Below are 23,952 nucleotides of genomic sequence, written 5' to 3'. Positions count from 1 at the left end.
GAGGAGGCTGGGGTAAATTAGGCAGTGAAGGGCACGGCATTAATCCCGGCTTTGCTGTTGTTGTTGTTGGGTAAAGCCCAGGACTGAGACCACTCGCCTCGCCACGGGAAGACAAGCAGGGGTTGGTCCCACGAAGAGCATCCCCCGGGGAGGGGGCTTCTCCAGGGCCGGACAAGCCGCCACGACGGGCCGGGGGCGGGTGGGGGGTCCCCCGCGGCGGCAGCTCCCCCGGGGGACCGGGACACCGGCAGCCTCCCCCCCCCGCCGCCCCCTAAGCCGCTTGGTGACCCAGTTGGAGCCGCGGGGGCCGGAGCCGGGTGGGGCTGTCTGACGGCAGCTCCTCCTCCTCCTCCTGCTCCTCCTCCCCGCTCCGCGGAAAGTTTGGGGCCGGCCGGCCCGCCGCCGGAGCCTCGCACGGCTGGCGGCGGTGGGAACGGAGCCTCGCCGGGCCGAGCCGAGCCGAGCCGAGTTTAGCTAAGCCGGGTCGAGGGAGCTCCCATGCGCCGGGCTGCCGGGGCAGCGCCGCGGCGCCATGGGGAACGGCAGCACCGGGGCCGCTCCCTGCAACGGCACCGCGCTGCTGCTGCCGCCGGTGGGCGGCCACAACATCGCCGCCCTGGTGCTGGGCATCGTCCTCATCCTGTTCATCGTGGGCGGCAACGGGCTGGTTTGCCTCAGCGTCTGCACGGAACGGGCGCTGAAGACCACCACCAACTACTTCATCGTCAGCCTGGCCGTCGCCGACCTGCTGCTCGCCCTCCTCGTCCTCCCCCTCTACGTCTACTCCGAGGTGAGGGCGGGGGGAGCGGGCACCGGTGCGACTGGGGGCTTGCGGATGTTGTGCCCGGGGTGGGATCGGCAGGAGACCGGCTATCGGGGGTTAAAGCCCCTCGCTCCGGTGTGGCGGTGCCGCTGCTCAGCCCCTGCCTCGCAGCTCCGACCCCCCGCCCCGCTGCGGGGCTGCTTGTGCCGCTTCCAACCGCCGCGGCTTTTCCCGCTTAGTCTCCCGTGGAGGAGAGAGGACAGCGAGTGGTGGCAGCGGCAGCCGGTTTGGGGCAAGTTCCTGGGTTCCCCCGTCGTCCTGCCGGGCGACTGCCGAGCCCCGAATGCACCGGCTGGAGTTGGCCCGGGGTGTCTGCCCGGGCCCGGGGCAGCAGCTCCGGGCAGCCCTTGCATCACTTCCCAGGTTGCCATCAGCAAATGGTTAGGAAGGGATAGAGAGCTCCTGTGCTGTGCTGTCTGGTGTAAGGTGAGCAGGTTTTGGTGACAAGGCAGATCTTTAGCCAGGAAACAGGTTTCCATGTCGAGTTGAGTAGGGGCAGCTGTCTTTTTAGGGAGCTCGGTGGGATTTGTCACCCTGATTCAAGGTGGCTCCGGTCGCCCGTCCTGACAGGTTCTCTGGTTGGCACAGGCCCGACCCTCTGTGTGATGGTGGTCGCGGAGAGCCACCTCGGGGGGCTTCAGGTCAGGTTTTCTGTTCACCTCCAAAACCTGTTCACCTCCAAGACTGTGGAGGCTGCAGGAAAGAAAAACAGGAGCTCCTGAGGTTGAGTGGTTTTGCATCTCTCCCTCTGCCTCTCTAACGGAGATAAATGTTTACTGCCAGGGGATTGATAATGCTTTTGAGATTGCGGGAGGACTGGTTGGACTGGGATGAGGAGGCTCACTAGAGCCTGCCCGTTAGTACCAGCCAGTGGCTCGCTCCCTGCTCCAGTGGCTGAAAGCACCCACAGACCAAAGCAGCAGGTTTTATGCATCTGTCCTTGCGGTAGCCGGTGGTGTGGAAAAAAGAGGAGTCCTTTTCATTCCAGATGTGGGGAGAGCCAGGATGCAACCTTGTACGCAGTGAGAGCCCCAGCAAGCTGTAGTCTGGGGGCAGGAGGATGTTGGACGAACCCTGCGTTTTCTGACAGCCACGTGATTTGTAAGGTGGTGGCATCAGCACTTCCTCGGGGAGTGACCGGGGCTGTCCCCGTGAGTGGGACCAAGCGCTGTTCCCATCCTTGAAGGCTAATGTGAGTCCCAGCAGTGCTCAGGCCTCAGCATCTCCCCCGCTCTCCTGTGCCAGGACTGCCGCTCAGCGCCTGACTGGGATGGGCCTGTACTTTCTTAAGCAAGGCAGGCTGTGGATTACAGCTTAGGGTGCTTTTAGCCTCTCTGCCCGGTCCTAGGATTTTGCAGGACATTGTGACCTCTCTGGAGACAGAGGTGTTCTGGAGGGATAGGCTCAGCTGGGGACCCATAAGAAGAACCAGTGAAGAACAGAAGCATTAGATTCCCCTCTCTCTTTCCACCCATGCTGTTTGGTTTTGGTGGTTTTGCTTTTACCTCGTTAACTCAGTTTTGGTGGTTAGAAAGCCTCTGTCTTCATCATTCTTCCCAGCTACTTTTTGCTAATTGGGATTCTCTTTCTTTCTCTTGCTCTTTCTGTTGTCTCTGCATGCCTCTGGTTCCTGATTCTGTGGGCAGACTCGCCCACCAGTGTGGTTTCCTCTAGCCTGCAGGCTTGAGTTTTGCTGGCATATGCGGGTTAACATACTCTGGGGTACCTCCGAAAATGCTTCCAGTTGGGCACGAGCATTGTGGGGCTTTCCTTGGGTACCACAGACATCCCACAAATTCTGGATGCTCAGGTGACGGGTGTTCAGCCCTGGACGAGCTTTAAAAACCTGGGCTGTCCAGCCTGTCCTTAGCTATGACGATACTTCGTGTGCTCACTTCCATAGCTGTTCATAAATGTCAGTTATGTGGTGTAATTCTTCCACGTCTCTGCACCTGGGATATCAAACAACAGGGAATGAAGGTGGCATATGATAGAATTGTCTTTCCCTCCAAGTTCTGCAGCTCCTGCCACGAGGCAGGCTTTTCAAAGCATGAGGGACCCTGCAGAAAGAGCGTGTCCCGGGCTCGGCACTCCTTCCACTCAGCGGTCAGACACGGGGTGGGTGTGGAGAGAAAGGCAGCAGCACACAGCAGTCGCAGCCTCCTCGAGCAGGCAGCGGGGTTTTGAGATGGAAGGCAGCTCGGGCTGTTGTCTGTGTTGAAGCAGTATCCATTCCGTGCCTCTGAGTTTCTCTGGGCTCAGCCCACAGTACCCATGTTCATTTTTAATAATCTATATGTTGGTGCAGGATTTGCAGCTCATTTTGTTCTAAAATATGTTAAGGAAAAGTGAGAGTAGCCATTGAGTCAGTGCCAGGGGACAGAATTTTTGTGTTGTGGGTTTTTTTTCTTTTCTTGGAGGCAAAAGCAAAAACTTGATCAGAATCAGATGCTCAGATGGGGGGTGCAGGGTTTAGTGATTGCTGCTGTTTAAAACTAGCTTGATTTCAACTTGCATTCTGTACCATTGCATTTAGCCACTGAAGATGTGGCACGGACAGTCCTGAATGTTCGGTACAACCTTTATGCTTGGTGTGGGGGTTTTTTGTCTGATTGTTGTTTTTAATTTTAGTACAGCTCCTGACAGAATAAAGGTGGACTTTGAGGGCTTGTTGGAAAACTTGAAAACCGACTGAGAGGGTGGTTTTTTGCTTGTTGTTTAGCAGGAACAGAACAATAAATTCTGATCACTTCTTTCATTCAGCAGAAGCTTGGTCACCTTGTGCATTTTTCCTGTGAGATGGCTTCTTGTGTTAGGTTTTTGAAAACATCCCTCCCATCAGGGGTTTAGAAGACAGCTGGAGGGATTTAACTTTTGAGGTGACATCTGACAACCCCACAAAACAACAGATCTCCTACCAGCTTCAGCAGGGACAGGATTCCTTCCCATGAGATGTGGCTTATCCTCTGCTGCTGTTCACAGAAGACGGCACAGTGGGAAAAGCCTTGATCTTGACTGTTATTTCTAGTTGTTAAGAAAGCTTATTCCGATGCATTAGCAGCGTTTTTTGACACATACTCTTCTTTTGTACTTCGGAGAGAGCCAGCATAACTTTTTGTCACAGCTAAACTCTTAGCCCATGGTGAGGATTCAGAAGTCTTGGCTGTAGGAAGCCTACTTGTGTGTCAGTTCTCTCTGGACGTCCCTTGTTTGTACCTGCAGGGTTGGAGGACTGCTGAAAGCAGGTGCTAGACAAGGGGGAAATTGGTGTGTGTGGTCACAACTGTTTCTTTTCTGTACCATTTCACAATCACTGCGGCCTTGATCTGGAGATGGGCAGAAGGGCAGGGCAATGGGGTCATCTGATGCAAACCTGCTCCAGTCCTGTCCTCACACGTGTGGCGTATCGGTGGTGCGATGGCTTTCTGACGGTGAGCAGGAGATGGTGTCTGTTACTGCTGGGCAGTTGTGGGCCTGTCACACTAGGTTCCCTCAACCAGTATAAAAATGGATGGTCCTTGGCTGAGAGCCTTCTTTGGAAACAGGCCAGTGGTGTAGGAAATCAGTGTCTCCCACTGAACGGGAGCCGTGTGGCTCTCTCCAGGCATGCAGGAAAGGCTGTAGATCTCCCCACAGACCGGCCTTCTCTCTGCAAGATGAACGTTTTCCCCTGAGACCTGACCTGTCCTAAATCTCTCTCTTTAGCATTCACTGTGCATTGTTGGGAGTTCTTCAGGCTGTATTTCTTTCCTCACTAATTTGTCCTGTCAAATTTACCTACCTTAGCAGCTCAAGTTAACGCGTGGGGCCTTACTGAGAAAGGGTTAAAACTGATGTTACGAACTGGTCTTCCATAAATCCAAAAGTTGCTGACATTTGTCAGTTCTGATCCTCCACAACCTGATGTAACCAAGAGTCACCCTATGGATGGGAAGGAAAGAGACATCAGCTTTCCATGGGCTTAAAGCATCTGTTGCCAAACTGAACAGCTCCTGAGACTGTGGATGTGAAGTGAATTCCTGACAGGGCAGTGTTGACAGCCAGTTTCTTTTGTGCAGAAATACACCATCCTTAAAGAAAACAAGCTGAACTTCTGTACCTGATCATTCCTCGTTCTGTGTGGAGTCTGGTTTGGGTGGAGGTGGATTAGTGCTGTTTGCTATTTCTCTCGTTAGCTGCTACACGGGGGTGCCGGAGCCAGTGTGCAGGTATCGGTACGTACACAGGCAATCAAATGCCAGATCACAGTGTGGTGATGCAGATGTGCCCAGGGCTTTCCACTGAACTTGATAAACACAGAATAAAGACATGTTCTAGTGTCTGCTGGTTGTTAATTACCACACAGCAGGCTGCCCTGATATGCAGGAGGCACTTATCTTCCAAACTGCTTGGGAGTCTCAGCTCTTAGCAGTATGACAGGGAGAGGTAAAAATCCATGGGGAAGGTAGACTGCTCTTCTGCAGCGGCTCTGTCTTTCTGATGAGAGTGTGAAGTGCTCTCCTGGCAATCCAGTGCCAGTAAGGCAAGGATGATGGGAAGCAATGGGGAAGAAGGTGGCCTGGGGCACTCCCAGGGGTCCACAATAATTCCCCAGGGGCAAAGCCCTGCTTTTGTGTGAAGAGAGGCCAGGAGAAGATACCAGAGTCTGCCTGAAGCACTGATAGCACTGAAAATGGGGGTTATGGCTCCCCTGAGGCAGTGAGGACACAGGAGCAAGCAGAGTTCCAAGGTGCTGCGGAAGTAGTGCAGAATATATCAGGCTTGGAGTGGCTTTGCCATCTGCAGGGAGGGAGCTGCGGGACTCCAAAGGCTTGGCTTTGTGTTTAGCTGCTTCCTTTGCACAGAGACTCTGTGACAATGGCAGAAGCCACAGCAGCCACTTACACAGCCCTCATTAACCAGAGGCGCGCGTTCCCAGCAATTAGGGCAGGTGCCAAGCTGAGCAACTTCCACTCTTGCTCTGCTGTAGAGCATTCCTCCTACCTGCCTCGCACCGCCAACTGGGCCTCTGGTCTGCTCTCTCCTTAATCCACGGCAAGTGCCTGAGCTGTGGAAGGGCGCTGATCCAGGAAGCTGCTGCGGGAGCCGTGCCTGGCGTGGTTATGTAAACATCTTTGCCACTAAGATCTGTGAATTGATTACGAAAAAGGGGAAACACTTTTAGCAGGTCTGTGTGTTTATCCGGCTCCTTCTACAGGTCAGGGAAGATGAGTCTTGCCAAGCAGGCACTCTGCCTCGCAGATCCTCAGGGCGATAGAGCAGCCAGCACCAATTACACAGGCTGTTTTCTTGGTGGGGATGATGCTGTTCTGCATAAAACTTCCCGGGTGTCAGTGTACCACTGATGTAGAAAGATCTCTTTTTTGCAGCATGTTGCCTGCCTGTGATGCAGCTCTTCTGATGAGAGACCAAACCTCTACTCTTCAAATTTTCTGTGGCTCTCTGTGAATGCATGTCATCCTTTTTGCAGAAGTAGTTGAGATTAGTCTTTCCTGTAATCTTACAGCTTTAGTGGACTTAGACATTCTTCTAGGCCTGGCTGATGTCTGAGCCACACAGTCTCTGAACAAAATACTGGGGAGGTGATACAGGCCAGCATTTACAAACCAGTGCTAAGGATTTTATTTTCAGTGACCAGTAATGGGGGGGGGGGATGTCTTTGAATGGTGGGCCCTCATAATGTTTCAGGTGGATGATCAGACTTATTTATGAAAAACCTTGACCTCAATGATTTAAGTCAAGAAACAATGCTAGAGCAGACAAGAGGCCACCTTTGTCTTGTCCCACTCCCTCTCCCTCCTCTCCCCTTGCAGGCTGCATTGTGTCTTCTGGAGAATGCAGCAGTCATCACCATTCATGATAAAAGGCCCAGAGTCAGCTTCTCATGGGCATTTGGACAATTCTCTGATTCCGATGCTGGACTTTGTCCACTTGAAAGGATTACGACTCTTCTGATTGGTGTCATAGCCAGCTCAGCAGCCCCGGGCTCTTAGGATTAGCACTTTCAGTCTCTCCGTGCTACGCGCTTGAGCTGTGGCCTCACTGAGGGCAGGCAGGTGCTTGTTTGGAAGTTCAGCCGGGCAACTCCTGATTCACTTTCAGGCTGCTGTTGCCTGCATCTTTTATTTCAGATGCCATCGCCACCAAAGACCGAGGGAGCACTTTGTGTGCTCTGCTTCTTAGTGAGCCTGTTTGCAGGGCTGGCAGGAGGGGCAGGTATGAAGGTGCCCTGTGGTGCCGTGCAGAAGCATGTGGCAGGACTGAGACGAGCTGTTATCATGGGGGATAATAGTAAAACCCTTGGCCCTGTCCTGGCTCGTGCCCTCAGGAGTGTAAGAGCTCTTCTGGCATCAGGCTTGTTTGCGAGAGGGCAGATTTTTTCTTACAAATCAGCTGTGCTTTGGAATAGGGACATCAAAATGAGCTGGGAAGGCACCCTGCAAGGGTGTTTGAGAAGTCAAGTCCATCTCCCGCCATCCACCATCCTAGAAAATCTTTTCTGTAACCTCTTTCTATTCTTTGTGAGAAGCAGCTGGATTTGTTCCTCCTCTGCACACCGTGGTTGATCCAGAACCCACGTGCTGTTTGCAGTGAGACACTGGTATCCTGTAAGAGACCACAGCGGCTGTGTGTGAGGTTGCTGGCGTTGCCAACCTTGGTGGGTTAAACAAAGCACCTGGAGCCCCGCTTTGGAAGGGGCCTGGCTTGCATCCAGAGCAGCCATCCGTACCGCTTTCCTGTAACCCCTCCTTGCCTGCCACAGAGTGCTGAGCTAAGGGCAGAGCGTGACCCTCACTGCTTCCCACCCTCTTCCAGGAGGGAGGCCTGGAGGGTTTGGGTGTGGTGGTTCATATGCAAACCTCACCTCATTAAGGCTCAGACTCTATTCCCGCCAGAGCAGCGCAGAGCTTGTCATCAGCCTTAGAAAAGCTGTAGCAGGTAGGCTGGCTTGTGGGGTTGTATTTGCAGCTTTCTTTTATTTTGTGAAGGGAGACAGCTTGCCTGTAGAGCGTCTGTTTTGCTGTGCAACCAGCTGCCTGTGTCTCCTCAGCAGCAGCACTGCTGATCGTGCCTCACGGGAGAAGAACAAGGGGCCTCGTGCTGAAAAAACAGAGAATGCAGAAAAGCTGATGAAAGTGGAGTTGCTCTGGAGCACTTTTTAAAGGCAGCTTGAGCTGTTTATGATCCCTAAAGCCTTACACTGTGTACCTCAATGGGCTAATCTTCTGCAACCTCCTTTGATTAGGTACCACTTAATCACATGACCCAGCAAAACCAGCTATGCCTCTAATCCAAAGTCACTCACCTGTTGCAGAGAGTCTTGGTACATTTTGCTAAGGTGGGCAGGCAGGAAACAAGGTATAACAGGGAGTCCTCTCCCAGCGCTTCCCCCAAAGTCAGTCTCGGGGGTTGGTGGGGAAAGGGAGTTTGTAGCATTTTCTGAGCGCCCAACTTGAATCTCACAGCAAAGGCTGCGTGTCCTCTGAACGTGCTGCACCCTGAGAGCTCTTGTCCTTTTCAGAATCAATTAGTTCCCCAAAATCACAAACAGGTTTTGAAAACTGTAGCCCAGAATCAAATTTTCTCTCTCATAATCTGAATTGAACTTGTCAGGATCTCAGTGAGCTTGGCAAAAATTTGAGGGTTGTTTTTTCTGATTCAGCTCCCAGAATCCATTTGGGGTGGCTGATCTGTGCTGGAGAAAAGGCTGAATGAAGCATTGGGATCTGAATCCAGCCCTCCCCTGGGCTACCACTCAAGGAGATGGCTGTATAAAAATAGCCAAACAGTTTCTTCAGAGTCTACTTTGGCTTTACAGCTCCACTAATCATAATCCTGTGTGTGACATCAGTAGTGCTTGATATTAATCCTTAGAGCTGCCTGCCCCCTCTTCCGGGCAGGGGCAGGGGTTTCTGCCCCTGCCCAGCGTTACATGAAGAACATTCCCCCCGTGGCTTTGTTTTGTACGCTGGGATGAACAAAACCAGAACCTATTGTTTGGCATTTATACGTGAACAAATCCATACCCACTTCCTGAACCGTGTGCAAGGCCAGCAGTTCCGCTGCCTGAGCGCTGGCTGTTATGCAGCTTTGCTTTGGAGAGAGACTGCAGCAGTGCCAGGCTCGCCCCGGCCACGTGCCCCGGGGAGCGGTGTCGCTCGGGCAGCAGGACGTGCCTCCAGCTTGTTCTTCAGCCTTGGTGGTGTCACCTGTGTGTAAGTGCTGGGAGCTGACACCCGCCTCCCTGGGTGACTTTCTTCTGGGTTATGGAGGCTAAACTAGAGCCCTTTTCCCTACTTCTCCTGTTTTAGAACCAAACACAGTTGTTGAAGGTTACACTTTTAGAACAATGTAGAAATATTATGCTTAGGTCAAGGAAGATGTTCTTTGTCTACGTTAAAGCCAAAGGCATCCCTCATCAGCAGAACAAGTCGATAGCCACCTTTGGGCAAGGACATCCCAGAGCCACTAGCCCTTGAAGAGGATACAGTGCCAACTTGGCAAGCAAACGCAAGGTCCATGTGTCCTTCGCTGAACTCCCCTCATTCTAACACTAAAAATTACACCTACAGGTCAAGACCCTTGCCCAGGTGAAGACCCTTCCCCTGAGCATGCGCAGTAGTGGAAGTATTCTGTCAGCAGTATTATAATTGTATGTAAATTACTAACCAATCATCATAGAGAGGATGGACTTGGGACAGTTACTAACTCTGCAAGTTTTGTGTATGAATACAGCATGAAAAGTCCCGTTGGGTACTTGATTTGTGGGAAACCCCCGAGCACCCAGGCTTGCGCAACCCTGAAATAAATAAGCGATGTCTCACCTGAGTGTGTGATCGTTGACCTATTGCACCCTGGGCCACGAAGCCACTTTTCGGACAACACAGTGACAGTCTAATTATTTCTCTTCTTGGCTTCATCCCATCCCTCCTCTCCTGGCACTGGCATGTGGGTTGAACTCCTCTCCACACCCTCGGCACCTCCTCTGCTGTCCCTGTGCCCGGTGGCAGGCATTTTGCTCCCTCTCCTACGATGCTGAATAACTTTTTTTGGCTCCCCACTCTCATTTCATACATACACATATAATGTGTATATTTTCCAGGGAGACCTGAGCACCATGGTCTGGTATCTAAAGGTTGGCTGCAAAGGAGATGGAGCCTCCCCTCGTTGTCTGCCTGTAAGAAGGGTAATGAGTACAAGTTACTCTTGGGGAGATTCCGATTAGACACAAGAGGAAAATGTTTCACACTGAGAACAATTGGAGACCTGAATAATCGCCCCAGGGAAGTGGTGGGTTCCCCAACATTGGACAGTTTCAAGACAACAACAAATATAGTGATTTTAAATCTAATTTGTAAATATACATGTATTACATATATAGCATATATTATATAGAAATATATGGATAAATTATAATGTATAAAATGTTATATATTGCAATGATATATATTATAGAAAAACATTTTAAGCCCCTATATATGCACAATATGTATACATATTTGCTATATATCTTATTACAGCAATATATAAGATATAGCTTATTAGTATCATATATGTATACAACATATAATTGTATACATGTGTGTATTTTATATAACAAATATACAGAGATATATTCTGTATATATGGGACTTTGCAGAGGGGCTGGACTGCCCAGGCGTGCTCTGACCCCACCAGGGGTCATTAGGTGACATGGGCAGGGGTGTCACTCCCCGAACACGGTGTGGGGGTGTCGGGGTGAGGCTGCAGGGAGGGGCCAGCACAGACGGTGGCCACGAGCCGAGGGGCTGCTGGCCCCGGGCAGAGGCCGTTCCTCGGCGCTGGCCCTGCTTTCTGCAACAGCCCAGCTCCTTCCATTCTGCCCTTGGCCCATTGAGAGGGTGACCCCGAGCCTCTGCGTTACCAGGGTGGTGAAGGAGGGTGAGCTAAAGAAAAACCCAGATGTATGTGTATATGATACACAGCCCAGCGCGGGCGTGAGGGAGACCAGGCGCCAGTAGACCCGTGTTTGGGCCGGACGTGGCAAGCGGGCGTTGCTGCTGATCACTTTGTCTTCAAGCTGAAACCATCCCTATTTGTTGGCACAGGGTTTGGTCTTACCTTGCCCCTCCCTGCGGAGGGACCCAAAGGGTGGTGGAGTTTGCCGGGCAGTCCCAAACTGGGAGGGAAAATTCTCTGCTGCCGTGGTGGGAACAGCCCACTGAGGCCTCCTGGTTTCCCCGTGGTGCGAGTTCTGTGCTCCTTGAGCTTTTCCTTCCATTCCCATTTTCCAGCAGCCAGGTTCACAGTGCGTTGCTGAGCAAACGTTTGTGTTGCACGGGCTGGTATTGATAAACCACAAGCCTGTGGGCATTTTCTGGCTTTGATTTTTTTTTCTGGGGATTATTTGGGATGCAGTAGCATAGATTTTTTTGTTGACTGATATCTCTTGTATAGCAGAGTCCATGCTCCCAAGTAATACAGACCAATGACATACGTCTGGTCACGTCCTCTCGCTTCTGCTTTGCCCCGGCTGCCTGCAGTTGTGGCGAGAGAGAGCAAGAGATTGTATCTGCCCAGCTCGTGGGAGCCTGGCCCTGCGCTTGGCGTGGCGGGACGGAACCACAGAACTGCTCATGGTGGCTGCAGGCAGGACGGTGGAGCAGTTTGGATGTGGAAAGTGGAAGCCTTGTGCTCTGTCACTTGTTGAAGAGCCTCTCCCTGCTGCCTCGGGGACTGGCAGCTAGCGATGCGGCACCGTGAACGCTGAGCCCTGCCTTACCACAGAGATTTTGGGGTGGTGCTTGATGGGTTTGGGGGTTTTGTGCCTGCACTAACCCAAGGCTGTGGGCTGCTTGCATCAGATCTTCCCAGAGCAACATGTCTGGGGGCTCAACCCTTGGGCCGGGCCAGAACACGAAGCCCCGAGCAGGCTGCGAGCCCTCGCACGGGGTTGAGCCCCTGTGCCGCTGCTTTGCCAGGAGAGTGGCACCGAGCCACGGGCAGGGCTGCTTGGCTCCAGGCCACTGCTTCAGGGGAAAGCGGGAGCGGCTGAGGCGCCCCAGCACGGAGGCATTTCGGGTCATTTTAAAGGCAGTGGGACATGGCATCTGCTGACCCCGGGGATCTTTTCAGTTCCAGGGCGGCGTGTGGTCCCTCAGCACGGTGCTGTGCGATGCCCTGATGACCATGGACGTGATGCTATGCACAGCCTCCATCTTCAACCTCTGTGCTATCAGCGTGGATCGGTAAGTGTCTTCCTCCTCCTCCTCATGCCGGAGGGGGGAGCGCTGTGTCCTGGCACCAAGCTGCTCCCACACACGCCCTCGCAAGGCTCCTCTTCTCTCCTCAGGAGGGTGCTCAGCCCCACTGTGTCCTCCCCATCTCTGTGGTGTCCCCTCAGTGCCCCTGGGGGGGGCCCAAGCCAGAGCTGTCCCTTTGGGTGCTCTTCTGAGGGGTGGGCTGGTTGTAGCCCGGACCTTGGCTACGTAAGTAAATTAACGGGGGAAAGACAGTGGCAAGCAGCTCTGGGACCACTCGCTTGTTACCAGTGGTGACACCGCCCTGTACTGGCAGGTTTATCGCTGTTTCCATCCCACTGAACTACAACCGGCGCCAGATCGACCTGCGGCAGCTGATCCTCATATCCACCACCTGGATATTCGCCTTTGCTGTAGCATCCCCTGTCATATTTGGCCTCAACAACGTCCCAAACCGGGACCCCAGCTTGTGTCAGCTGGAGGATGACAACTACATCGTGTACTCCTCCATCTGCTCCTTCTTCATCCCGTGCCCTGTCATGCTGGTGCTGTACTGCGCCATGTTCCACGGACTCAAGCGTTGGGAAGAGGCCAGGAAGGCCAAGCTGAGGGGCAGCATCTACGGGGCCAACCGGAAGCTGTATCGCCCCTCCACCTTCCTTGAGCGAGAGCCGACGGGCCTGGAGCCCGAGGGGTGCAACCCTTACACCCACCCTGAGCACCCGGGGGACTGTGGGGTGAACAACGGGATCCAGACTGTCTCCTACCCCCACCTCCGGTACCCCCACACAGGGCACAGTCGGAAGCGGGCCAAGATCAATGGCCGTGAGCGGAAGGCCATGCGGGTGCTGCCTGTCGTCGTTGGTGAGTAGCAGGCGGGCGCTGCCGGGGCGGGGTGGGAAACGCGCCACGTTCTACGGCGACACTCGGCCTGGTGGGACCCATCTGCACCCGCCGCCGCGAGCTTGGGCTTCACAGACTCCTGCTGGGCCGCGACGGGCACCAGCGTGCCCAGAACAAGAGAACCATGCTTCCTCCTCGGGGAGGGAGAGCGAAAAGCCACCTTGTCCCACCCATCCCAGGGCCTCCTCCCTCACGTTCTGACTCCCCCCTCCCCTTCTCCCCTTGTTCCTGTGGAACAGCCCGTCGGGCCTTAAGCCCCGCCCCGTACTCACCCCCAATGCGAGAGGCTGTTTATCCGGTGAGAAGCTCCGTCCCCAACGCCACCCCAGGAGAGAACGGGCCTCCAGTGTGAATAATCCACCTGCTCCTTCAGGGGGAACCTGTGCCTCCTGGTACTGTAAATGCGAATCCACAACTAATAACGTAACTTAGACTTTTCTTCATCAACATTTCGGATGAGAAATACATCCTAAATATTCTGTCTGGGCGTTAAGCCCAGCTCCACATATCACCACATCTGTTGCTTTTCCCCAAAGCGCTCTGAGCCGTCTCCATTCTTATCTTTGTTAAATTAAACCCCTTTTAACATTCACATCACTTTCCCTCTTTCATATCCTTCTGGCAGGTGCTTTCCTTTTCTGCTGGACGCCTTTTTTTGTGGTCCACATCACCAGGGCGCTCTGCAAGTCCTGCACCATTCCCACCCAAGTCACCAGCACTGTCACGTGGCTGGGTTACGTCAACAGCGCCCTCAACCCCATCATTTACACTGTTTTCAACGCGGAGTTCAGGAACTTCTTCCGCAAAGTCTTGCACCTCTTCTGCTGAGCCCACCAGCATAGGAGGGGAGAAGGAACAACTGGGCTATTTTTTGTAAAGTTCATTAAAGATCTATTTCTGCCTAAGGGCTGCTGTCGTCGCTGGGGAGGCGGGAAGGAGGAGAGGGGGTGGCGGAGGGAGGCTGGTTCCCAGCTCCTCTTCACAGGTGAGTACCCACGGACGCTGCGCTCAGATGCTCCTGCCAGGAAGCGCAGGCGGAGCCGCTTCTTTAGCACCTGCTGCTCGAGGTGAGCAGGAAGAGCCGCTGCCGGCAGCCGGGACGGTTCTCAGCTCGGCTCCGGCACTGGGTGCTGGTGTTCGGGCCGGGCTGGGCTTCTCCCGGCTGCCCCTGCACACGGTATGACCCGCCCTGGCCCTGAGAGGTGCAGGAGTTTCCCCACTCCCCCTGCACGGGGGAATCCTGCCCGTGCCAGCTCGGGGAGCGTTCCCCGGGGAGCCCTCCCGTGCTACCATCCAGCTCTGGAGGATTTCACGGTGCAGCCACACCAAGCTCGTGGGCACAACAGGGAGCCCCACTGACACCCGCTCAGACACAGGGCATGTCCTCCAGAGCCCCAGCAAAGCCCCCCCCGGGGGTGCAGGAAGGGGCAGAAGCACAGTGACTCAGCCCTCTTCAGCCCCTTCAGGTTGGTGGTGGCTCCAGGCAAAGCCTCAGCCCGGCACCAAGTGACAAGGATCATAAATTACAGTTTTTTGGCAGGATGTTACTGGCAAGCCTGACTGGGCGGCAGTGGAGCCCCACGTGCTGCTTTCGGAGGGCTCTGGCCTCTCCCAGCTGCGGGGGGGCAGCACCAGGACTCCAAGGGGACGCAGGCAGAAGCTTGCAGGGGAGAAGCCTCTGAAACTCCTTTCCCAGGTGTTCCCAGGCCTGGGGAGGGTGCATCTATCCCTTACCCATTGTAAATGTAAATCCAAAGACTGATTTTACTCATTTTACTCAAGTGGACATGAAGATCCTACAAAAATCCCCCAAACAAGGCGGCCATGTCCAGTACCCCCCTGCCCCCATACAGGAAAGCTGCCCTAGCTGAAAAATGCCCAAATTCAGACAAGAGCTGGAGAAAGCTGAGGTGAGGGCAGGGAAGGCTCCGCTGTCGCTAACCCTGCGTGCGGTGACCCTGGGGCAGCCAGAGGGAGCAGCTGATGCATCCTCATGGGCTCAGGTGGAAGACAATGATTATTGCACAAACCAGCAATCGTCTGGGTAACGATTTTTGTATAGGGCTGTTGCTTTCCGAGGGGTAATTTGCTTAGAAACAAAAAGAAAAAAGTACTGCAGGGAGGGCTGAAGCTTTTCTTTGCCTAAGAGTAACAACTGCTCGATTGAGTTGTCATCCCCAAATAAACACATTCATTCCCATGGTGATTGCGTTGTAGATTTGTGTGTTCTGGAGTTTGCCGCTGTGCTGGGGCACGGCTGCCCCAGAACCAGGGCTCTGAGGGGAAGCTCCCGAGAGCTTCAACTAGCGATGACTCACGCCTACAATTTTTTTCATTTAGGAGAGTTGCCCTGCTCTCGTCCAAATTTTTTTTCCCCTTAAAAGGTGCAGTAAAGCCAAAATTCAGAGGATAACCAAGGCCCAGCTTCCCTCGGGCAGCAGGTGTTTCATGAGGACAGGGGAGGACTCAGGTGTTTGTGGCAGTTGCTGCCCGGTCACTGCCCAGGGGACCAGCAGCGCCAGGGACCTGGCCCCTCAGCTCACCTCTTCCCGAAGCCGTCCTTGACCTTGAACCCACGCAGAGCCCGGCTGCTCCGGGACGGCTCCGCGGGCAGAACGCGCGTGAACCCCAGGGGCAAAGCACCAGAGGCGCTGCCGAGGCAGGTCTGAACATTCTGCGCTGCTCCCTGTAGTCAGAACCTTAATGGACAATAGACGGAGGCAAGAAAATTAGCTATATTACTGCAGGCTCAATTAAGACCGTCTTTTCAATTAGCTAATTGCCTTCAAAGCTTTAGAAGACAGGCAATCATAATTTAACAGTGTGAGAAGAAACTATCAGATATACTGAAGTGTTACTCTGGGAAGCGGGAGCGAGCGCTTTGCTATGGGAATCTAAGGACTTGCCTGTTCTTTCCCTCCCAGGAGCTTTACGCAGGTAATTTCTGTTCCCCTCCTGCTTCAGCTCGTGCTCAGCTCTCTGCTGGAGAGCGGTTTCTGTCGGAGGAGACCAGCATGCTGCTGCCTTCCTCTGCCGATGCCTGTTCCACGCTGCTGCCCGCCAAGCTCCACGTTCAGAGGAAAAACTTTTCCAGTAAAGACCCTGAAAGCGACACTGGGCAGCTGCTGCTGACGGCAGAACCCAGCCGATGGGACGTCCCAGGAGATCTCGGCAGCAGCAAGTGCTGGAAGAGATGAAGCAGCAGCTGCCACCTCCCTGGAACCCCCGGGAGCTGCGTAACAAGAGTCAGGGAGGAAGGAACGGACTCGTCAGAAACCGCTAGTGTGAGACTTAAGGATTCTCCATCGCATTTTTCTCTATTATCACTTTCCTGTAACTCTGGATAGAATTTTCTCCTTTTGACGGTGTTGCTGATGCTGGATTGGGTCACTCCGTGATCCAGGGGTGACCCTGCCGGGACCGTCAGCTGAACAACAACCCCCCTCACCCACCAACACAGAATCGCCCGAATAACTGGGTGGGACAAGTGACCCCTCAGAGCCGTAATGCCCAAGGCTGAAAAAAAACAACCAACCAGAGGGGAGGGGTGTCTGCTGAGACTCCTCCAGCCTGGGGCGTTAATCTTCAAACACAAATAAAGGTGCCTGATTAGCCTAAATTATTAAAGAAATACATTAATAATTACATTTTTCTTGCAGTGAACAAAGCAAGTAACTTCCTAATGCTCAGTGCTTTAATTAGGAGCTGAGAGGCGGGGATGGGACAATCCGCTCTCCCTCCGGGTTGGGTCAGGTCAGATTTTGGCCAGACGGACGCTACCAGCTGCAGCGGAGGCCCAGGGGAGGCTGCGGCAGGGCCGGAGAGCAGAGACACGCGCGTAACCGCAGCTGCGGGGCAGCTGCTTCCTGCATCGATCGGTATGTTAAAGTGCTGCCGAGGGAATTAAACAGCACCGCCGGGCACGCTCCTGCTTTCACCGCATTTTATTTAACAATGTGTTATTTTTCACTTCTATTCAAGTGCAGAGGCTCCCATGTGTTCCAAATTTGCCCAGCACAGAGGGAACACAGGAAAGAAAAAAAAAAAAAAGTCCTTCCAATGGCCAACTAAGAACTTGTACCGACTTTTTGAAGGCAATTAAATAAACCAAATGAAGGTTCGTTTCTTTTTTCAAACAGGAGGTAGGGAGGCACAGGGAGGAGGAAACACTGGCAAATCTCAGTGCAGCACCTGCTTTGGATCCATCTCCAGAGAGGGGACGAGATTGCCGTAATCCACACGGTGGAGGTTCCCAGCTGGCCAAGGCAAAGCTTCCTTAAGCCCAAGGTGGCTCCCAGCTGCCAGGCTGCAGTTAGGTGGGGGTTGGGTTTTTTTCCAGATGAGGTTTTCACAGTCTCTGTATTATTCAAAGTTTTGAAAGAGGGATCGGGTGTCGGCAAAATGCTGTCACAGTATCAAAAAAATCTTTCAAAAATGAGTTTGCTAGTGAGAAGAGTGTGGTTGGTAAAGGACAGACCGTTCACGCCGGGTTGCCGATCCAGCCGGCCGCACCAGGCCCCGGGGAGCGGTTGAAGAGGTAGGTGTGCTCAGACGGTGACTTTCTCCATCACGCTGTCGGTGACGTGCACCTCGTCGGCCTGCACCGTCACTGCGGCTGACTGGCCACAGATATGCTGGTGGTCCTTCCAGTCCTGCAGGGGAAGGACAGAGGGAGAGGCATGAAGGGAAAGGGCCCAGCGGGTGCTGTGTTTGAGAGGTGCTTTCTCCAGCACGGACGGGCTACGGCGGGTCTCTACTGCTCGACCAGACAAGACTCACAAAGGACAGGAAAGGAACCACACACCGGGTCAGTATCAGATGACACAAACTAAGCAGAACTTTGGTTTCTCAACCCAAAAACCAAAACAGAGCATCAATGTCAGTTAGGTCATGGAAAATTTACTAAAACCAAGTCAGAACCTTAGCTTAAACCCTCTCCTGGAAGAGCTCACACAAGGCAGCGCACCTGAAGGGCAGCACCACAGGAGGGGTCTTAGGTCGGCAGTGGCAAGGGAGAGGAGCTCAATTCCTATGGGACTGACCGACCATAAGGTCTAGTCTGAACGAGCAGAACACTCCTCTCACTTGCCCAACCCAGAGGCCGCCCAGTGCAGCTCCCAAGGACAGGGGGATGCTCAAGGGAATTGTTACTGACAGCACTTCACGCTCTCCCACCCTATTGCAGTGGCTCCGGCACGGGCAGATGTCCCCCGAGAGGTGACAGCCTGTCTGGGAGGGGACAAAAGGTGACTCTCAGGGCACTTTGTACTGAGGACAACAGTGGCGTTGCTCTCTGTGTTCCTTCTTTGGATTTTAATCTTTCTGCTGTGCAGATGGGGAACTTGGCCACCATTCACTTTGTTACAGACAAAAGGAAACAGTCAAAACTCTTCAGCTACTCAATACACCCTGCCTCAGGAGGTTCAGACTGAACTCGGACGGCCCGCAGAACCGTAACCCTGGCCAGATTAAATTATCCTTTCCTCTCAAGCAAGGCACTAAGGGTCTTGGTAAGGAACCTGCGCAAAACATGAAGCACAGCAGCTTCCTCCACCATACTTCCTCATACCTGTTTCCACCTCCTACATTCAAAATCTTACAGTTCATCCCACTGTATCATCTGTAGCATCACAAATAATGTAAATAATAAGAGAATTGTGTCCTCTGCGACACAGGGGGAGCGCAGGTACTGAGTGTTCAGCTTCCCAGGAAGCGGCAGGGCAGGGCTGTAAAAGCGCTCCCAGCTAACGGGTCCCTGCATCTCACACACAGGTGACCACACCCCCATTTCTGGTGTTACTCTGATTTTTAGATCCATTTTTAAATCACCTTTGAAAAGATCTCTGCAAATCTTGGGACCTTCCCCACCCCTTCGAGCCCTGCCCCACCGCCGCAGCCTCGCTCAGAGATGGGGCTGCAGGAGGGGCTGGGGGTGCCAAGGCTGCCGACCCGCACGGGGCTCGTGCTCCGGCTGCCTGTGCGCCACAGGAAGTTCTGCCACCCGCTCCTCTGGCCACACCGATGCCCCTCAGGTTGCGGGCAGAGCCGTCTGCCTCTCGCCAGGGTCACACAGCCCCCTCCAGACAACACAATTTGCAACTCGCAAACAAGCTTTTACCTTTCGCTGGCAGAAAGTGGAGCAGTAGTTGACTTTGTGGCACCCCGTGCACTCGTTCGTTGCCTCACGACCACAGTTGACACAGGATTGCTGTGAAAGGGGATGACAAAGGGACCAGGTCAGAGAGAACAACATCAGGGAGATCACCGCAGTGTAATACAGGTGCTGTAACGTGACGTGACTCAGGAGCCTCCATTTCCTAATAAATCCTCAACACACGAACACCAAGAGACCTGGTGGGTTCTGGACGTGCCTTCAGAGACCCCTCTCCTCGCCATTCTTGCAGGGATCACTTTGGAAAATGAACTGTATTTCTCATTTCCTTTCTGGTGGGCAAGAGGCCCTTCCTAACCCTGGGTGAGACACTGAGTGCTCGTGGAGATGTGTCCACATGCCACAGAGGTGCCTCCCTGTGCACAGGGGGGATGTTACCAACCACTGCAGGCTGCAGCGGGGGTCCCTCATAACCAAGGGCAGGTGTGGGCCAAGCAGTGGTCCAGGCTACGCACAGGCCACCGATACCCAAGCTGAGTTTATCTCAAATTTAAAGTTTTAAAGGCAGATTTGGTTGGTGGTTTGGTTGCATATGTCTGAGAGAAGGTCTGAGGAAGGACACGAATAGGTAGAAGGATGGGACCCTTCCATTTAATCTTTCCCTATTTTCAGAGAGGAAAAAGGGATCATTCCCATGGGCTGAGCAGGCTTGTTCCTTTGCCGCTCTGCAGCACAGCTACATAAGCAGCGTCCCAACAGGGAAAGAGAAGACAGAGGAGTAAAATTAAGAAAGCTGTAACAGGAGCAAGGACTTAAACCCAGAAGACGAGATAGGATACATGGGTGAAGATTCACACCTGGTTTTTAAAGGATGTTTTTGTGTCTATCGCTTTAATCTTATCTCAGTGACATCAATTAACATAACCTGTATATTTAAGTGGAAATATCATTGAACTACCACAAAAATAAGCACTTCACAGAGCATTCTGTTTCCATCTCATTAAATTACTAACAAATCATTAGCACGTCAGAGCCGCAGTGTGAGGCTGCGACAGGAAGCGTTTCTCGGCTGTGAAGGCATTGCAGTATCTTTAGTCCCACCAGCTCCTTCTCTCTTTTGAGCACAACAAACCCAACAATCAGCGCCCTGATTAACACCGAGTTCATCACATCTGCTCACATCTTACCAAGGTACCTACAGTTAATAGTTGCTGTGATTGAACAGTGTTTGTATTCCTGATGTACAGCTGGGGATTCAGGCCACCAAAAAGGGGCTTAAAGCTGCTCTTTGGGGCTTGCAAAGCCGGTCCCAAAGGGTTACCTGAGCGAGGCTGCACATAACCTGTTCAGTGTTGGAAAATGTTGAAAATACACAGTGTATGTGGTTGTACCTGGAGATCTTAGGAAGACAACTAACACAGCTGGAAGGGCTTAAACCACGGGTCCTGGACTAACTCAACTCATGCTCCCAGTCCCAAAGCCAGAGGGAATCATGCAGTTCTGAAAACCAGCTCACAGAACAAAAAGGAATAGAGTTTCCTTCCTGCCACGCCTCAGTGACAGCCATCCATCAGAGGTAAGTGAGATCGATTAACCTGGCCAGACGACGATAAAGGACTGTGAAAACCTGGAAAGATTGGGAAAGGGGACACGCTCTGCTTGAATGGAGCATTAGTCCTGCTAGGGAGAGCTCAGATCTCTGCCAGAAGGCAGGGCCAGAAACAGAATACGTGCCTTCTGTAGCAGTGATAAAAAACTCTGCATCTTGAATTGGAACAAGACCAAGACCAAGAGACTCTTCATAAAATATGAGACATCCCCAGCTTACCTTGATGATGATTTCTGTCTTCCCATCCACATCTTCTGTTTGTTGAAATAACTGGTTCTGGTATTGCTGCAAGGAAAAATACACCAGACCTGTCATTTCACTGCCAGAGCGTGACGTGAGGGGTTGAAAAGGGTGCTCTGCCTGGAGGGTCCTGACACTGAGCCTGCTTCTGGCAAGCCCAAAAATGCAGCTGAAGAGGAACCTCACTCTGCCCTTACAAGAGAGGCACACTGTGCCCTGACCTGGAGACAGATGAAGCCTGTGAGAAAACGGCCTGAGGTGACCAACTGCTGGTTAAGTACAGCATTTACTCAAACCCTGCTCTCCCCAGCCAAGCACTCCCCCTTAAAATGGGTGGCTTAATTGCCACGGGGGAACTGCACCTCTCACATGAGGACCTAAGCAGTTAGTAAAGGGAACACGAGGAAAATACCAAGGTAGTAGGGCCAAGTGCCACCTTCTTGGGCCAAAGTTTGGGTCAAGTCCAGTGATCCTAATCCTCTAACAGGCAAAAGGAATCTGGAGGGATGGCACAGCCCAGCAGAATGGATTAGGGAAAAAAAACAGACAAAATGAACACACCCAAGACTTCAGAAACAGCATCAACCCTAACCATTATTCCTCCTTTTAACAGAAGCATAAAAGGGCTTTCAAAGAGTTTTTGAATTAAGCAGTCCTCTGGAGGGGACTTTTAAAACACACTTCGGGTGTGTTGCGGATCCACTTCACACCAGTTCGAGTCCAACCAGGTGCAGCTTTACAAACCGCCTGGCCACGCTCAGCAGCCAACGCTGCCAAGAGACAGGAGTCCTAACCCAAAGGAACCCACAACCGATGCTGACATGATTATGTGCTAACCATTTTAAATTTACTGGGAACAGTTAAAAAGTAAGAAAAAAGCCAAACCCCCACCTTCAGGCAAAGCAGGTTTATCCAGGAGTACAACCCAACATATAAGGAGATTAAAGGCTTAATTTACAAGTGTCTCTATGACCTGACATTACAGTATTTATTCTCCTGTGAAATCACAGCCTTCAAAACCTTTGTATTACCAGGACACAAATTCAAATTAAAAAACCCTAGGGAGATGAAGGAGGTGGCAGGGAAACCTCTTGCTGCAGACTGCAAGGGGTGTGACTGGGTCCTGCTGTTATCTGACAAATAGGCAAGACCAGGCTAATTAGCAAGACAGGACCCATGCACATCCCCAGCGCTTCCAGTACTGTGTAGGCAAAACATGCACCACGTGTATGGAGATTTCAAAATTCCTGTTTTGAAAACCAAAACTGTCCAAATCAAAAGCATCCTTGTGAAGATGGGGAATACACCGGCAAGCTTGAGATGTGGCCTCTGGCCTAAGAATCAATCCTGCTAGGTCTCAGGAAGAAAACTACTTGATTCTTGAGAGAATCTTTAACATCGGTGAGCTGGGACTCAACGCCTGGGGCTGCAGCCTCTGCCCTCTGCCTCCCTGCACTCAGGCAGAGAACTGGGCTGGCAGGCAACTGCGGATTCTTCAGGAAAGGTTAAAGTGAGCTTTCCACCGTTAAATGAAAGACAAATGACCCGTCATAAGAGAACTGGCCTAGGAAAACTGCGTAACGTTTCTAAACTTCTTTTAAGTGAAGAAAGTGGAAATACAGATAACAAGGCATGTGGTGAGTTGGAATTTCAACCCAGCTTGAAAACCTCCACAGACGCAATCCCAGCTCGTACCGTCCCCTCTGTGACAGCCCGTGCAGAGACAGCGCCAGGGCTGAACACGCCGAATTCTGGTTCTGATAAAGCGCTGCAGCTCCCGAATTAAAACCCTTCCCACTGCCAGACTCCACTTCATCCTCTGCGCGTGCGGCTAATCCCGTTCTCCGGGGAGACTGCCAATGAGAAAGGCTTCAAGAGGAAGTCCAGCCTTGCCTGAGCCAGAGCAGCTCCTCCACCTCTGCTCTCGGTCCCCGAAACCTCCCGATGGAAACTCCACATTTAACCCCCTTCTGTCTCCTTTTTATCTACCCCCACAGCGAGTCCCCTGGCTCAGCACAGCCTGCTGGGTGAAGAATTGGAGCCATGCAGAAACTACGAAGAAGGAAAAGGTGTGATAAGAGAGAGGATCAAGCCAGACACATCCAGATCTCACACAACCAGCTCCAGAAAACCGATAAACCTCCAATTCTCAACTGTTTTTGCTGCTGTTTTGGAGTGTGCAAACCATGATTTGCTTACTAGAGCTACATTTCATAAACGCCTGACCCTTTTTAGGTTAATTTCATACTCTTAAATACCTGACCCTTTTTAGGTTAATTTCATACTCTCTAGCCCTGAATTGTTTTAATCTTTCTAAAAAGGAATTCAGACAGTCCAGCTGCTAGCTGATTTAATCTTCCACCTTGTTTTCAAATGGGCTGGGCTCTGAAGGCATCACTGCATTATACAGAGGGCTATTTCAGTTAAAACACTTGTCAGATTTCGACACCGATTCTGTTAAATTTATACAGAAAAACTGTTTAACACATTTCCTGAATATCTTTACTATCTTCCAGCAATGTCTTCTGGCACAGAACTTGGTGAGTTCCTGTATTCTCCCCCTCCTAAAGTTTATCTGATAGAAACAATGGCTTAACGCACACTCAAAAAAATTACATTGCCAAAGCACACAGACCTCTGTGCAAAGTACTGTCTTTAATCCACTCCCTTCGGGCCAGTCCTGTGAGTTGTCAAATACCTGTTGTAAGAGACACTGAGCCTTTGTTGCCCCACTCACTCTCTTCCGTTTTTCCCTAAATCAAAAAAAGCATCAAAACCAACGTTCAGAGGATCAGATACACTCAGTCACATGCTAATTAATAGTGATAGTGGTGAACTTTTTCTTAACAGCTGGCTGAAGTTCTGACAGAGCAGTGGTAATCAATCCCATGCAAAATGCTGCAATTCAGAAAAAGCTTACGAACGTTTTGATATTTTCATTTTTTTGCAAGAAGCATGACACATTTTCATATAAACACTGAGCTGGGGGGTTTATGGTTTGCTTTTCTTTCAGAATGTCATTCCC

The 23,952-nt window shown here is 52.2% G+C and overlaps 2 protein-coding genes across 6 annotated transcripts in view; one reads left to right on the top strand and one right to left on the bottom strand.

The window, feature by feature from the left end:
* Positions 1 to 10: 10 nt before the first annotated feature.
* Positions 11 to 13,871, top strand: DRD4 (dopamine receptor D4). The gene is made up of 4 exons (XM_074842360.1): positions 11 to 790; positions 11,939 to 12,051; positions 12,380 to 12,927; positions 13,592 to 13,871. The coding sequence occupies exons 1-4, from the start codon at positions 533 to 535 to the stop codon at positions 13,792 to 13,794; spliced, it is 1,122 nt and encodes a 373-aa protein (XP_074698461.1). The 5' UTR covers positions 11 to 532; the 3' UTR covers positions 13,795 to 13,871.
* Positions 9,962 to 23,952, bottom strand: part of DEAF1 (DEAF1 transcription factor) — a 32,827-nt gene continuing 18,836 nt past the window's right edge. For 2 of the 5 annotated variants that reach the window (XM_074842358.1, XM_074842359.1), the window contains exons 11-13: positions 20,907 to 20,972; positions 19,085 to 19,174; positions 16,895 to 17,618 (exon numbers count right to left, since the gene is read on the bottom strand). In XM_074842358.1, the coding sequence (XP_074698459.1) occupies positions 17,514 to 17,618; positions 19,085 to 19,174; positions 20,907 to 20,972 (261 nt within the window). In that variant the 3' untranslated portion in view covers positions 16,895 to 17,513. Of the gene's footprint in view, positions 10,000 to 13,238; positions 13,362 to 15,509; positions 15,666 to 15,872; positions 16,199 to 16,894; positions 17,619 to 19,084; positions 19,175 to 20,906; positions 20,973 to 23,952 lie in introns of those variants that run through there. The other 3 variants (XR_012625424.1, XR_012625423.1, XR_012625425.1) reach the window with 3 other exon arrangements.

This window comes from Strix aluco, chromosome 16, assembly GCF_031877795.1.
Source record: "Strix aluco isolate bStrAlu1 chromosome 16, bStrAlu1.hap1, whole genome shotgun sequence".
NCBI classification, from domain to species: domain Eukaryota; kingdom Metazoa; phylum Chordata; class Aves; order Strigiformes; family Strigidae; genus Strix; species Strix aluco.
This window is presented reverse-complemented; position numbering and strand designations above follow the sequence as displayed.